The sequence below is a fragment of the Abramis brama genome, assembly GCF_963993115.1.
Source record: "Abramis brama genome assembly, chromosome: 17".
In the NCBI taxonomy this organism is placed as follows: Eukaryota; Metazoa; Chordata; class Actinopteri; order Cypriniformes; family Leuciscidae; genus Abramis; species Abramis brama.
Genome location: NC_139979.1, coordinates 13,523,105 through 13,539,717, shown reverse-complemented (window position 1 = coordinate 13,539,717; position 16,613 = coordinate 13,523,105). Strand labels below are relative to the sequence as shown.

The window sequence follows — 16,613 nt, the reverse complement described above, 5'->3', positions numbered from 1 at the left end:
TATTTGTTTAAATACTGATACAGGCAAAACATCAATTCTGGTACTACTCGACCTCAGTGCTGCATTTGTCACTGTCGATCATAACATACTGTACTTCTTGACAGGCTGGATAACTGGGTCGGGCTTTCTGGGATAGGCCTAAAATGGTTCAGGTCATACTTAGGAGGGAGAGGTGATTATGTGAGTATAGGAGACCATAAGTCTGAATGGAAATCCATGACATGCGGTGTCCCTCAAGGCTCAATTATTGCGCCACTCCTGTTCAACCTGTACATGCTCCCAATGAGCCAAATAATGAGAAAGAACCAAATTGCTTACCACAGCTATGCAGACGACACACAGATCTACTTACCCCTATCGCCTAACGATTACAGCCCCATTGACTCCCTGTGCCAATGCATCGATGAAGGGAACAGCTGGATGTGCCAAAACTTTCTGCAGTTAAACAAAGACAAAACTGAAGTCATTGCGTTTGGAAACAAAGATGAAGTTCTCAAGGTGAACGCATACCTTGACGCTAGGGGTCAAACAACTATAAATCAAGTCAGGAATCTCGGTGTGATTCTGGAGTCAGACCTTAGTTTCAGTAGTCATGTCAAAGCAATAACTAAATCAGCATACTATCATCTCAAAAATATTGCAAGAATTAGATGCTTTGTTTCCAGACAAGACTTAGAAAAACTTGTGCATGCTTTCATCACCAGCAGGGTGGATTATTGTAATGGACTCCTCACTGGCCTTCCCAAAAAGACCATAAGACAGTTGGAGCTCATACAGAACGCTGCTGCCAGGATTCTGAGCGGAACCAGAAAATATGAACACATCACACCAGTCCTCAGGTCTTTACATTGGCTCCCAGTTACATTTAGGATTGATTTTAAAGTATTATTACTGGTATATAAATCACTCAATGGCCTAGGACCTCAATACATTGCAGATATGCTCACTGAATATAAACCCAACAGATCACTCAGATCATTAGGATCACATCAACTAGAAATACCAAGGGTTCACTCTAAGCATGGCAAGCTATTTTAGCTATTATGCCAGCCGCAGCTGGAACCAGCTTCCAGAAGAGATCAGATGTGCTCCTACAGTAGTCACATTCAAATCTAGGCTCAAAACACTTCTGTTTAGCTGTGCATTAACTGAATGAGTACTGTGCCATTGTGCGTCCGACTGATTACACTGTATTTTATTTCTGCATCCTCCTTTTGATTCTAAACTCAAATGGCACTGAAAATGGGATAAGAGACAAACATAACTTACTTAATTGGAGAAATTGAGAGATGAAACCATGCTGATGACCTGGGTCTGTGGTGGAGTAGTGAGTTTTGATGTGTCAATTATCTCTTTATTGGACCTCAACACTATTTCCGGATAACTAAAGTGCATTAAGTACAAAATTAGTTGTTCCAATTTAGCAGACTTTAAGTATATCAACTTACTATACCCAAAGTACAATTGCAGGGTCTTTATATTAAGTACATAAATATGTAAAAGTATTTGTAGTATGCAATTAAATGCATTTCAAATACATTTTAGTATATTTATTTTTCACCAGGGACTGGATGTACAAGTAAAATCTTTCAGTGTCAAAGCAGCAGTGGCCCAAAAGGGCAAATTCTGATTCTGTCACACCGCCTCCGTAATAAACTGGCGAGCTATTCTTATTGTTGAGCCCCAATGTATTAAAATGGCCACCAAGACGACTGACTTGCCTATGAGGGACTTTGATAAGACAAAGGTTTTTGAGAGAAAGTTTTGCAAATGCTCCTCAGTCTCTTTCTGTCTCTGAAATTCAGTTCCTGTGACTTTGTCAAGGAATGCAAGGCGTAATCTCTCTCTCTCCTTCTGTCCAAAAATACCTCTTTGAATTGACATGTTGACCCAGAGAGAGGCTAACTTTTCTGTGTGAACCTGGGTCAGAGTTAAAATGAGTCAGAACATGCTGACATCACAGAAGCATGCAATTATCACCTCTTACTCTCCAAACCGGCTGTCCTGTCCTTAGTCACATATTTCTGAACCATTATGAGTAATTTCAACATGTTTGAAGTTTGCCCTCAGAAGATCTTGACATCATTAGCATTAATATTAGACAACGGCGCAGAGCTGTGATGAGTTTAACCATCTGAGAGTTGAATTCATTAATTGACAGTTATTAACATGCAAAGGTAGCTTGTCCTCTACCAGAACGACACTTTAAATTGATTCTGAGTGGCTCAACCAGACGTTTAATTTGGAGAGGCAGGGTAATTCTCTGAATGTCCTCTTGACAAAATAATTCTCCTCTCTCCCTAAAGGACGTTTGTCCTCTTCAACTACTGAAAACAATTTAAGAGTCCTTCTGATAAAATGGCTCAAATGTTGTTTAATTAGTTTAAAGGAGTGGGTGATTTCTGGTTAATTAAGACTCTATTAACAGTGGTGATTCCTCATTAAAAACTGAACATTATTAACCAAATAATGCCCTGTACAGATAGATCAGATTTATCATGGGGCGTCTTTTCTTCACTTCTAAAAATAAGGGTTCTTTATTAGCACCTGTGGGTCCATGAGGAAACTTTAACATCCTTGGAACCTTTCCATTGCACTATGGTTTTATATAGTGAAAAAAAGTTTCTTCAAATTATTAAAATGTTCTTCAAACCAAAAAAAAATATGGTTCTTTTATCCCTAGAATGCATAAAGTGGGTCAAATTGACACAGCATGCTGTGATTTTTGTAACTGCAACTGAGGGCTTGTGGTTCAGACTAGTATTTGAAAACTGCTTTATCACAAGATCTGTGAAAGGGAAGAAGAATTTATATAAAATTAACTAATGATTAACATTTTTGTAATCTTTGTACTCAGTAATTTGTAATTAGAAATATATATTAAGTAATCAAAAAGGCAATAAGGTTGTCAAGCTTGAACAAATATAAACACCAATCAACACACACTACCATAATTGGCTGGTCAGCTCAAGACAAAGTTACTTTATGTTACTGCAAAATTCACATCTTTTCACCTGGGTAGGGAACCTAAAATAGTTATTCTATGGCATCACTAAAAAAAATTTTTTTGGAACCTTTATTCTTTCAGTGTTGGCCTAGGACTTGCTGGATAGAGAGATGAGCATTATTCTATAAAACTGAGTGTGGCCTAAAATAATTAGTATAGTACATATATTAATGATAGATTTACATACTTTGTTATGATGCATAAATTGTGATGTGTGATATATGAGAGACTTGAGAGTAGCACCAGTTTCAGTTAGGCAGATGATTGGTTGCCATGGACGACAGCATATTTAGGAATATTTGACCACTGCATGTCACGATTGACCAGGTTCAAGCATGGAATAATTCAAACCCAATACACTTTATGAAGAATTAAATTATTCAGCTGAGCTTCAGCTTTTTAACTTTAGCTATTTATGTTCATGCATATTTTCACCTTTTCGCAAGAAATAGTTTGAATTTAAGCAACAGGCCTGGATCAAGTCATGAGAAAATAATGGAAAAACACTAACTTTACTTACTGTGCGTGTTACTGTTTAAACAAAACGTTAAACTTATCATCATCTGCTTACTTTTCTTCTTCTTTTATTATTAATGCTGCTTTTTTGTTTGTTTTCATTCCAGGGCAATATTCCATGAAACAGCAGAGACTAATGCAGCATTACATATAGAAATAGTTTTAACATCCATGAGGCCACAATCTATTTTGCCCTGGTCTGCTCTGGCATCATCCGCACTGAAATATAATACCCTCAGAACTCTGGAAGGATTTTCTCCCATTGCATCACAGGGTATGAATTGATGGGCACTATCACATGTGAGCCAAGCAATCGAGTCTTAGATTAGATCCATATGTTCTCAGAGAGCCAGGTCAACTGCAGATACGCACTCGCTGTCTCTCTCTCCTGCTCTGACACAGGGGAATGAATGAGTGTAATTTCAGAGAAAGGGTGAGGGAGAGCCAGAAGGATGGATAGAGAGAGGGAATGAGAGGGAGATAGAAACTTTCCCTTGAAAGTGTGTGGAAATCATTACGGTGCAAAAATCGGAGCGTTTGTATAGAATAAACAATCTGAGTTCTGTAAAGTAATACTGACAGAAAATAACATTTGGAAAATTATTCTGGAAATAGGGTCGATAAAAAGTAAGTAAACAGCGTGTACTCTCATATTTGCTCTGTGGGTATGAGTAAATTTCAGAAGATTTCTATAAGGCTGGAAAGGGCGCATTTAAGAGCTCTGAGCCATTTATAAAATATATTATAAAATATTACATACAGTGTAAAGCTCAGTCCTGCAGGTAAACTGCAGGGATAAAGTACAGCATGTGCTGATTATATCAGCCGAACATCAGAACTTGGCTCTTCTCGCAGAATTAAATGAAGCCTTGAGGAGTTTTCTGATGTTTCAGCTTGTTTTTAATGCAGAAGGCCCTGTCATAAAAATTGCTATGATGAAAGGAACTGAATTAATATAGTTATTCACAACCTGAATATTTGTCAGTTTGGCTGAGGAGACACATAGGGTGATGGAAGAGGACGCTTTAAAAGTTCATATATTCTATGTGCTCCAATTCTCTTTCTCTCTCTCAACCACACACACACACACACACACACGGAGAAACCTTTTCCCCATTTTCTGCCTATTTTTAAATTTGAGAAATGGACACAATGAAAACGTTATCAAACTGCAAACAAATGAAGGCTAATCTTGCTGCTATAGCCGGCAGAATAGGTGGAGAGAGTCAATAGACGTGAGCCGAAAGGCAAGATCAGCTTGATTAGAGAGAAGGACGGCCAGCGCATCCAACAGAGAAAATTACCCTCAGGTACACACCACGTGTCCACAGTCACAATCTCATGTAGTCCTGCCTCTAATCTTTCAAACACCTTCATTAAGGATTAAAAGGCCTTTCTATTTGCCTGCAAATGTAATGTGATTTTGAAAATCAGAATCTAATCAAGGTAGCTTTGACCTTTTGGTCCAGTAGAATTATTGTTGGATGAGCAGTCTCATTCGGTTAGGCTCGTCATTTATGTTGTTAGTCAGCTTTTAATGCTGGATGTGTCAAGGGGCTTCCTTAACTCGCATTGTGGCGGCCTCTTGTGGCTACATCTGGAAGTGAAATACATACAGTAGTGCGTTCCAGTAGAGAAAAGTGCTGTCGCGGTACCATGCTCGATGGAATCAGATGGTAATAGCATGATCCTTTGACATATATGCCTATAACATTTTACTGAATGAATATCATTACGGTTCTCCAAGGTACTAAGGGTGTCTAAGGCCACCATGAAATATCAGACCACTCCTTAGCTCAAATCTGGATGCACCAACCAGACTGGAAGGATTTCGTCTAATGTTTTACGAAAATCATTGTAGCTTATACACACTACCGTTCACAATTTTAAGGTCAGCAAGTTGTGAAAAAATAAAAAAAAAAGGACGTGTGTGAACTTCCGGCACTCTTTATCAATTAAACAAACATGAGAGTTGAGGTCTGGGTTGTCATGTAGGCCTATAGCCTAATAACTTTTATTCAGTTCTACATATTGTCATTTCCATCATCCAGAGATCAGCTTTACATGATACAAAACAATCCTGTCAAAAAATAAAACAACAGACATATAAACAAATTGATGTGAAGATGCAAACGTAACACCCAATACCATGATTGACCAGCAGACCTGTGAAACCTTCAGTGAGTTTGATTGCTCTGAAATCCATCCCAGAAACAAACACAATTTCAGTGACTTCTCCAATAATGAATCCCAGTGTCATTACCACATGAGATTCCTGACCACATTCCTGACCAGGAATAACTGCCACTAATTGCTACATTCTAAAGCGTTTAGATTAATTGTTCGTAGTAAGCACTTTAATTTGATTGACTTGTGCTAATGCATATTCAACACAATGAGCAACAAAGGAGTTGTAATATTTTTCTCTCTCTCTCTCCACACCCAGAGCCTCAGCTCTTCTTCATAGTGTCAAACAGGATCCACTGTTTTGCAGAAAAGAATAGACAGGCAGTTCAAAAGTTTGGGGTCAGTAAGATTAAAAAATTAAATAATTGTTAGAAGTCTTATGCTTGCCAAAACTGCATTTATTTGACCAAAATACAGTAAAAACAATATTTTGAAATATGTTTACTAATTACAGTAACTGTTTTATATTGTAATATATTTTAAAATGTAATTTATTCCTACATTCAGTGTCACATGATCATTGAGAAATCATTAATATGCTGATTTAATTGATGCTTAAAGGGATAGTTCACCCAAAAATTCAAATCCCAAAAAACCCGTAGGATTGATGTTTATATGCCTAAGTATAGAAGCCTAAATTCAATCTGTTCATCATATAAAGTGATCGTGTCAAAGTGACTTTGAAGATTGCTCTTCAGAAAATTTTGACTAAAATTCGCTCAATTCATATGGATTAGTTTTAAAATCTCTTTAAGAACTTTTTTAAAGCGTCAAAGTGGTAGTTGTGTAGCTGTCAATGGAGGGACAGAAAGCTCTCAGATTTCATCAAAAAGATCTTCATTTGTGTTCCGAAGATGAACGAAAGTCTTACGGGTTTGGAACGGCATGAGGTTGAGTAATTACTGACAGAATTTTAATTTTGGGGGGAACTAACCCTTTAAGAAACATTCCTCCTATCAATGCTGAAAACAGTCGTGCTTAATATTTTTTTGTGGAAATGTGATTTATTTTTCAGGATTTTTTGATGAATAGAAAGTGCAAAAGAACAGCATTTATTTGAAATAGAAATCTTTTGTAAAAAAAGATTGCAGATAAAAAAATAAAATAAATAAATAAATTAAGGACCCCAAACCTGTACGGTAGTGTATATACTAAGACAATATCTAAAGACATTTGACTTCTAATCATTTTCATTAACTAAGACTGTGTAATGCTTGCAATTAATTTTTGGCTCTTGTGAGACTGAGAATCACACCAATGCAGTTTACTAAGTGTTTGTTCCCTAATTCATTAATTGTTAATCAGTTAAAGGAATTAAGACATTAGGCCATTTACATTGAAATAGACCCACTCCATCAAAAGTTTAATTTACGAGTCTGTGCTTATATAGCATCTCATAGTATGTCCAACTACTTCTTGAGGACACTGTACAGTAGGTACCAAACTTGTAAAAATAGTGGATGTACCATACCATCATCACTTTTTGCCCTGTTTATTAGGATAAAATAATCAATTTAATTAACATTTATTTAACAGTGGCCACACTTGTGAATTCATTAATTTCACAGATATAACTTACAAAACGGAACAAGACAAGTGCCACAGAAAGGCTGGCACTGGTGTTTCAGCTACACAGATGCTTTGCAAAACGAGTATGAAAAATGAGTCCCTCTAGTTTTAAGGGGCATGTCTGCTGTGAGATGTACACGCCCACTGCTATGATTGGCTTAAACCTTTGCATATGAAATAAGTATTAATTGTGTAACTCTCTCGAAAACTTTTACTAAGTTTTTACTATTACAGCTATCGAGATTAACTAATCATGAAAAGTGTAGATTATAGCATTAGATCTATTTTTAGATATACTCTCTACATTATATTTAGATCTCTACTCTACTTCATCATAACTAACAGTGCAAACAAGATGTAAATAAGAGAGTCATTGTGCAGTGTAGAAAGCGTCATTAATTATAATGGGAGTTTTGGCGGGAGTCCAGAACTCAGTCACTGATAAACTCACGCTGTGTGATTGACAGCTCCAGAGCTTTCTGTATATAATTATCACAATTTAAATAACAGATTATATTTGTGCTACTTAGAGAAACGATGTGAAGTTGACCATTTATTCATTGGCTTAATTTACTGACGCATAAACAGAAATAAACGATTTTGAGACAAATAACATCTGACTGAACATAAATCATTACATATCAGAAATCACTGATTGCAGATCAGGCATTAGAATTAACCCTGTTACTTACATGTTGGTGCATTACTGTCTGTTTGCAAAGCTTGCGCCGAAATTACGACTGATTTACCAAAGAATCCACAGTGAAATGTACCGTACAAACAAATAAGAGATATTCACATAGTTGAAAATAAATAACCTGCATTCCTATCGTACATAGGTAATGTTATTTTTAGTCTAGTGATAATCATTTATCGCTCTTCTCATCTCACTAACGCGCCAAAAGATTTGATGATGTAGAAGTAGGCACTGATCTGATTCTGCAGAGGCGGTCTTTAGTCACACTATTATGTCATAAATGTGCCAAAATCTGAAAAGTCATTTTCAGAGCTTGGTTTCAATAAAAGATGTTTTTTGGACTAACAAGGAAATTTTAAGTTCTGAAACGTATAGAATGCTTTTTATTGTACAGTGACCTCTTACATGTCAATTCATGACCCCTTTAATGAAGTGTTGAAATGCATTTACCACGCGACAGGAATGGTCAAGCAAGTAATACCAGCAATATTTGCATACAAACTTTCAGTAAATCTCATTTGTAAAGGGCTTGCAAGTACATACCTTACATTTAAAATCACCGCTGGTGAAAAACCCCACTCTAGGGATCACACACAGTATTACTGAGAGTACTTGCAGTAAAAGTGCTGTAACGTCAATACATGTCTTTTTTTATTCTTCTCTTTTCTTACAGAACTAGTGAACAGTCTTTGGTCAAAAATAATAAAAAAAAACCTTTAGAACATCAATTCAAGGCTTCCTCCATATTCAAAGCAACAAACTTAAAATCAAAGACCAATCTGATTGGCTGTAGAGTGGAGGTAACGTCAGTGAAAATGCCCCATGGCTTCAGCGGCTTTCACCCGCACGAGAGGATCTGGATCCTGCAGCAGCATCACCAGACCTGGAGAGAGGGAAAAATAACTTAGTCCATTAATCAAAGAAAAATTATAGTTTCATTGAACATACAAGTCAGGTGATAACCAACCAAGAGCATGGTGCATTTACTGTATTTAAGAGTTTCAACAGCAATACATTCTACAATGCACTACCAGACAAAATCATTATTAAAATAGAAGCAAAAATAATAGATTCCTTAGGTGCCAAGAAACAGCAAATGTAGCACAATAACAAGGATGTGCTGTCTTTCCTTAAATATTTCTCTTGACTGCAGATATTATTATAGAACTGCTGTACCTACCCTTGGTCACTGACCCCATATTCATATGGGAGAAATGCTCATCAGGAAGGTTTCCAAGCAAAAACCCTAAAAATTCACAAAACACGGTTACAATACCATCACAAAATAATAGTAGAAAAAAATATATAAATACTAGAAAGTTATTTTAAATATTGTATTGCATTATTTAAAGTTAAAAACAACTATTCAATGAAGCATAAATATTTGCAATACTAAACAAAATAATCATAATAAAAAAAATGTTTTTACCAATGAACATGGCAGCACCGCCTCTGATCTCAGACCAGTTACTCTTGAAGAACTGAATGACTGTGATGTGGTAGAAGTTCAGCATGCCTGGGAAATCCTGGATCTTTGCGAACACACATTATGATTGTTTTTGTTTTTTTTGGACAAAATTATCAGTAACAATCAGTAATAATCTGTTCAGGCCCGTTCACACCAAGGACAGTAACTTTAACGATAAATATAATTTTAAAAAATCGTTCTAAATTTAAAAGGATTGCAGAGTCCCCGCCTCAACTATAACAATAATGGCACAGAGGAACAATATCATTGGAAACACTTTCACAATGTTCGCAAAAAAAAATCCAGCTGATGGATGATAAAAAAACATTAACAGCCAATCAGAATCCATTCTGCTTTAAAAAGCCCGAGCATTTAAAGCAGCAGACAACCAAAATGTGGTGCATGCTTGTAATAAACAGAACAATATTGTGTGTTGGTGTGGACGCTAATATAGTTATCGTTATAGTTATTGCTCTCAGTGTGAACTGGACTTTAGTCCCCGTATATAAACTAAAACTGCTGACAACATTAAAAACATTAAGTATATCAAAGAAGAATACAAATATACATGCATATGTGGCATAGCACAGTGATTATAATAACAGTAATCTTTATAAAAGGGAATCAGTCAACTCATCAGCATGCAGAGAGATGAACAGAATGTACTGTGCAGTTATTCTATGCGTGTACTTATAATTAAGTTTAGGTTCTTGCCATACTAGGTATTTGGTGAGGTCATTAATGAACTCTCCATAGTGCAGACCCTTCTCCTCAAGAAGATGATTCTGGAACATGGCAGAGATCTGCTCTGAGCCTACAACTGGAGCGCACACGCGCATGGCATACTTACATGCCTAGGGGAACAAAGACACACACATAAACACAAACATGCAATATTTCCATTATTATTCTTGAAAGTCTTCTGGTTTTTGCATAATCCTTTTTAACTAAATTTCAATATTTATACCTATTATAACAAAAGCAAGCATTGTAGGAGTGTGTACAGACTAAACACTGACCTTGACCACTTGAGGGTTGGGATCATTGAGGTGCAACAACAAGCTGACCAGAACATTGTGGATCTGGTCTTTAAAGATGGGCTCACCTGAGCCGAACTTTGACAGGTTTCCCAAGAGCATGATGGAAGCACATCGGATCTCATCGTTCTCCTGACAGAACATGACAAAAGATCTTTTGAGTAAAGCCTAAACAACAAAATCCACTACCAAAACACTGTACTCTAACAGCCTGCATTTACCAAGAATAACCAAGAATTTACTTGAGAAAAGTCAAATATTTTAGCACCTACAGTATTTGTACCAAGATTTTCTCAAGAAAATTGTCAGTCAATATAGGTGTTAACCCTTTAGAAAATGTTGATTGTCAACTTCAGAAAGTCAAACTAAAGTGTTTTTTTTTTTAAAGTTTAAAATTTTAAAATTGTATTTTATTGTTTGAAACTTGTGCAACCATTATACCAAAATCAAGGACATGTGTACATACAGTTTAAAGCTGATATTTGAATAGACAACATTTATACATTTTTCTTGAATTTTTCTTGGTACAGTATAGGAACAGTATGCAGTCGAAACCATAATTTGTGTTAACCTCAAATTTGTGTGCAAGAGCTCAACAATTTTTAATAGTATTTTTTATTATTATCTATTTATTAATTAAATTATTTTTTATTATTTTTCTGCCATGCAGTAGAAAAGGTTCCAAATGTGGAACACACACACAATATATTTGGTAATTATTTTATGTAACATAAATAGTTGTGGAAACATTTGACTTGTGCTTTTTAATGTATTTAAAAAAGTAGAGACACCAAAGAAACTTTTATCGGTCATCAAACTGATATTATTATTTTTTAAATTAGAATAAATACAATGTTTACAGCTTCATAATTGTGATTTACATATTCTGTGCCTTCTCTCAACACTCACATTCTCCAGAAAGGGTTTTATCTTCATGAAGATGTAAACCACAAGCAGTTGGACATTCTTTTGGTCCAGGTAAAGCAATATCTTGGACATTCCTGACATGGCCTCCAGTGTGATGAGTTTCCCTGGATCATCCTTCTCTTCCATTCCTGAACTCATGGCTGCTAGAAGCTCCTTTGCATACTTATTCACCTGAATGAGAAAAAAAAGTTTAGCAACGTATATTTACACACTTAACAGACTGATTTTGTTACCAAGCTTTTGAAAGTAATGACATAACTTCATTTGACGACAGACAGAAGAAAAAAATCAGAGCAGAACAATGGAGGGCATGGAGAACATGGGGAACTTTTTGGCAGCAGTTGTTAGGTACAATTTTTGATTACAGACAATTTTCTGCATGTTTCCTTACTGATTGTTGCATAAACAAGTTCCCATGCATCTCACACTGTTGCCAAGAAACACTGCCTAAAAAAATCAATTAGAATTTTCATCAAAATAGTGTTTTCAGATGTCAAGCAGAGCTTCTGTACCTTCTCAGGTGAGCCCACAGCAATGTTCCCCAGGCCTCGTACCGCCAGCATCCGGACAGTACCGCAGGTGTCAGTAATTCTTTCCATCATGTTGTTCATCAACATGTCCAAAATCATCAGTTCAGTCACTACATGGTGGTTCAGCAGCTAGGAGGAGTAAACAAATAAATCTTGACATTTGAATCTAGCAACATCTGAAAATATCAGTAAGATGTAAGAACATGTACTTAGTATTTTTTGTTTATGTAACGCTGGTAAATTTAAGTTGTATTGGACTTAAAGGGGTGAATACAAGAACAGGCCAAAGTTTAGTTTATAGAATGTAAAATTAGCCTGTAATTATTATTATTAATATTGAAAACAGTTGTGCTACTTAATATTTTTTGTGTGGAAACATTAAGGATTCATTGATGAATAGAAAGTTTAAAAAACAGCACTGATTTGAAACAGAAATCTTTTGTAACAATGTAATTTCCTGTAACTTTTGATCAATTTAATGCATCCTTGCTGAATATAAGTATTCAATTCTTTAAAAAAATTCTAAAAAAAAAAAAAAAAAAAAAAAAATCATACTGACCCCAAACTTTCGAACAGTAGTATAAAATAAACTACTGTTAAAAAAATAAATAAAAAATAAAAATTATTTTAACTATTTTGTAAAATAATTAGTCTTTAGCTATTCATTGTTACTAAGCTTTGAATTAAGCAGACATTTTATCTGTTAAAAAACTTAAAATCACATAAATCAAAATGTTCTCACCTCAGAGAAGAAGGCTGTGACTGTGATCCTCTGGCACTCGTAAATATTACAGAGAGAAGGACACAGACTCTCCACAATCGCGGGGAGTCTTGGACCAGCATGCTTTGCCATTGCTCTGATAGAAAGAATAGCTTTTTCAAAATCTAGTATTGTAGAAGACCACATTTAATCTTACCACAATGAGACAGAAAACAGCGTGTTAATTCGAACAATTATTTATTACTCTGAACTTGCCAATTTCCACAAAAACTTAGCATGAGACAACAACTTGAATTCGACGTGTAGCACTCTAAAAATGTTGTAATTGAACACATCCTGTGTCTTCAAGAACAGTTCTATGGTTATACACATCTCCTTTAACATAGCAGAACAACAAACAGTCCGAGAGAACTGGTGTATGACGGAGGACAGGTGTGAGAGCACCTGGAGAGCAGAGTGACTCCTGCTGTGTGCTGCTGCGGGTCCTTCATCTTGTCCCAAGCTCCCTCCTGATCTAATGGTTTCACGACAGCGTCTAGCTGAGTTCGACCCAGCAGGATCCGCAGGGCCTCCACTGCCACCCTGAACACACACACAGCAAAGAGAAACACAGATGTCTTATTAACTCCATATCAAATCCTGAGCTGCTTCCGTACCTTCAAATTCACCATCCGACCCAAAACGAAACCTCCTAAGCGATTGATTTGAAACCCCTTTTTAGACAGCATGACAGTATGTTGCTAAGCTAAACAACAAATAAGCACATCTATTTGGTGAATTTTTTTGTGCATTTCTAACTACATGGTGCTATTTTATTCTTCAAATTGTCAAAAAGCTACTTTTTTTTGTATAATGACCGCTAAACTGTATATTTGACAAATAAAAACTAACAACCATTTTCCTAAACACTGAACTCATAGCACTGCATGGTCTCTTTCTTCTCACATTAAACAAATATGAACCCTTTTCACGGACTGTGATAACGTGTTTCCACAGTTATCATCAACATCGCAAATCTAGTGAAGTTTTTCATATTTTCATTAAAAAAAAATGTAATACACTTACAACGCTATACTTTGTGTTATATTGCTTTGGCAGTTAATGACAAAAAATTAATTAACGCTGCTGCGAGGCTGAGGGAGTGATCTTAATTAAGAGGAAAGTATATTAATGAATAAATTATCATTGACATTAAAATACTGAAAAAACCCTCCAATCTCTATTTAAATTATTTTGAAAAGAAACACATAAAATCAAGAACTGCAAGTTCTTGAAATTTCTGGAATCATAGTTAATTACAATATTCACAGTTTCTGTAAATACCCAAAAAGATTAAAAACAAGTAGCTTTCTCACAATTACAACAGAGTCAAAAAGTTTGAGAACCACTGTGTTCACAGTGTAACTCTGAATAAGCACAATAGCACAAAATTGCATACGTATGCCACTCACCCGCACACATCAAAATAAGCCACATTGTTTTTGTTGGTTGTTTTGCGGTCTGAAATGATGCTGTTGCTGTTGAGATCTTTAGGTAGCTGAACTCCCACGCTAGAACCCAAACGCAAAAGCAGAGCGCTGAAGAGCTTTGGAAACAGACACACCACGGCGTCAGCTGACTGACCATTCAGCATCATCTCACGAAGGGCACATGTCATCTAGAAAACATGAAATAAAAATCAATAACTATTAATTATCAAACAGGACACTGCACTGACAAACAGACTACCGTTTAAAAGTTTGAGGGTAGCTTTTTTTTTTTTTTAAAGAAATTAATTCCCTTATCCAGCAAGGATGCATTAAAAAGTGAAAATAAAGAAATTGATAAGATTACAAAAGATTTATATTTCAAATAAAACTTCAACAAAAATATTAAGCAGTACACTTGTTTCAACTTTGCCATCACAGGAATAAATTACATTTTAAAAAATATCAAAATAGAAAAAAAGTTGTTAAATTGTAATATTTCACAATATTACTCTTTTAATGTATATTTGATCAAATAAATACAGTCTTGGTGAGCAAAAGAGATGTTCAAAAACATTTAAAAAAAAAAAAATTCACTTGACACCAAACTTTTCAGTGGTAGTGAAAGCCATAATAAATAAAAGGAATAAAAGAGGTTTAACAGTTTAACACCATTTCTTAACTAATGCAACAGTAAAGAATCAAGCTATTAATCGCATCTACTAGTATTTGTTTCAACAAGCAGTGACTGTCAATAACATTGCCAAACACTTGACATGTCAGGATGGGAAATGAAGCTCAAAGTAAAATCCCTACATCCTGCTTCACAAGGATTGTGTTTGCTTTGTTGTGATTTTGTTGCGTCATGCAGCATTTCTCTTTCAGTAAATACAGAAACATTACTTGACTCTGCATAATTGACAGATTATGTCTAGTTAGCATTATGTGTTTTAAAAGCCAAATGACACAAATTCTACATATATTAAAACTTACAGCCAATGGTTGGCTTGTGGCAACTTTGGACAAACCAGGTCTTAACATGGACTCCTTCTTATCTACATAGGGAACCATAACACTGAGCTTCTCGATAATCATCTCCATGATTTGCAGGGCCAAAGTGCTGTCTGCTCCTAGAGCCATCCACATCTCACAGCTCCAGCTGGAGAAAACACACAATGACAGACACACACACACACACACATCAAGCACATCATTATTATGCTTGAGCATCATGGAGCACATGCCAGACAATGAATGCCATGCACATAAACAACACACACAATAATCACCTGTCGTATGGTAGTGGGTAGGCGACGAGCGTGTTGACCACTGTCGTAAGGTGCTGTGTAGCGAGGATGAGGATGGACTGACCGATGGCCACCTTCACCTGCTCTTCACCAATCACCTGCAGCCGGTTGTGCAACACCTCCAACATCTCTGGCACCTGACAAAGAGTCAAGACACAAGAAGTGAATTTCTTGTGTTATAGAAAATACTTTTCAACTAATTTTCTGTTACCATTTACTAATCATTTCAAGCAGCTAAACTACAGACTGAAATGTAAGTTTTTATTCACTAAAAATCCACTCTATTGCCTTTTGCCAAGGGCATGATAGAAGTTTTGTCCAATTTGAGAATTAATTTTTCTTTAAGTTTCAATATTTCAATAAATTAGTTGATTTAGTTCAAAAACCAGTCTGAATGATTAGCTGGAGAGTTCAATAATGACATAAATTGCATAAAATGCATGTTATTGCATACAAACACTTGTAGCTGTATATAAACTACATATTTTGCTACAATAAATATTACAATTAATTAGTGAATAGTTTTTTTTTTAAAACAAATTATTTATATAAATTGTCAGTTTACAACAAACCAGTTCATTCAAATAAATAGGATGATACATAGAGATGATATTTATTACATCAGTTTGCTTGTCCATGTCCAATATATACTGATCATGTAACACTTGCCGGCAGTAAAAGAAAAAATGTGATTTCCCAAAATCTGATGAAAGTGTAATGTACCAGATCCTGCAGGCCAGCACCTCTGTTCTTCAGCAAGGTGTTGAGGATCACGCTTGATGCTCTGGAACAGTTGGACTGAGAGTCCACCAAACCATCAAACAGCATAAACAACAGGGTGCTCAACTGCTGCTGGGGCAAACGCTTACTGATGATCTAAAACACAAGAGACAGGGGGTGAAGAGTGAGAAAAAGAGCATCAGTGCTTTAGGAGAACATTACATTGAGGCAATTTACCTTGGTTAGCTCAGAGCAGGTTTGGTACAAGACTGAATGGTCAGGATTGCTTAGCTTCTCACGAACATCTAAAAGACCCTCAACTGAATCGTCTTTGTAGTCCAGTGAAAAGCCTGTCAAACAGAGAAAAATGGAAGAGGCAAGATACTTTTCTAAGTATTTCCAGAACAAGATAACAGTGTAAACAAGTTCATATTGACACACTGTCAATCTGAAGCCCACCC

At 35.9% G+C, this 16,613-nt stretch overlaps 1 protein-coding gene across 2 annotated transcripts in view; it reads right to left on the bottom strand.

The window, feature by feature from the left end:
• Positions 1–5,507: 5,507 nt before the first annotated feature.
• Positions 5,508–16,613, bottom strand: part of mroh1 (maestro heat-like repeat family member 1) — a 35,342-nt gene continuing 24,236 nt past the window's right edge. For both annotated transcript variants that reach the window (XM_084088774.1, XM_084088775.1), the window contains 14 exons: positions 16,390–16,502; positions 16,156–16,308; positions 15,415–15,569; positions 15,119–15,284; positions 14,111–14,316; positions 13,104–13,241; positions 12,681–12,795; positions 11,921–12,067; positions 11,391–11,579; positions 10,464–10,613; positions 10,164–10,298; positions 9,406–9,508; positions 9,157–9,222; positions 5,508–8,859 (listed from right to left, as the gene is read on the bottom strand). In XM_084088774.1, coding sequence (XP_083944900.1) covers positions 8,783–8,859; positions 9,157–9,222; positions 9,406–9,508; positions 10,164–10,298; positions 10,464–10,613; positions 11,391–11,579; positions 11,921–12,067; positions 12,681–12,795; positions 13,104–13,241; positions 14,111–14,316; positions 15,119–15,284; positions 15,415–15,569; positions 16,156–16,308; positions 16,390–16,502 — 1,913 coding nt within the window. In that variant the 3' untranslated portion in view covers positions 5,508–8,782. The remainder of the gene's footprint in view (positions 8,860–9,156; positions 9,223–9,405; positions 9,509–10,163; positions 10,299–10,463; positions 10,614–11,390; positions 11,580–11,920; positions 12,068–12,680; positions 12,796–13,103; positions 13,242–14,110; positions 14,317–15,118; positions 15,285–15,414; positions 15,570–16,155; positions 16,309–16,389; positions 16,503–16,613) is intronic.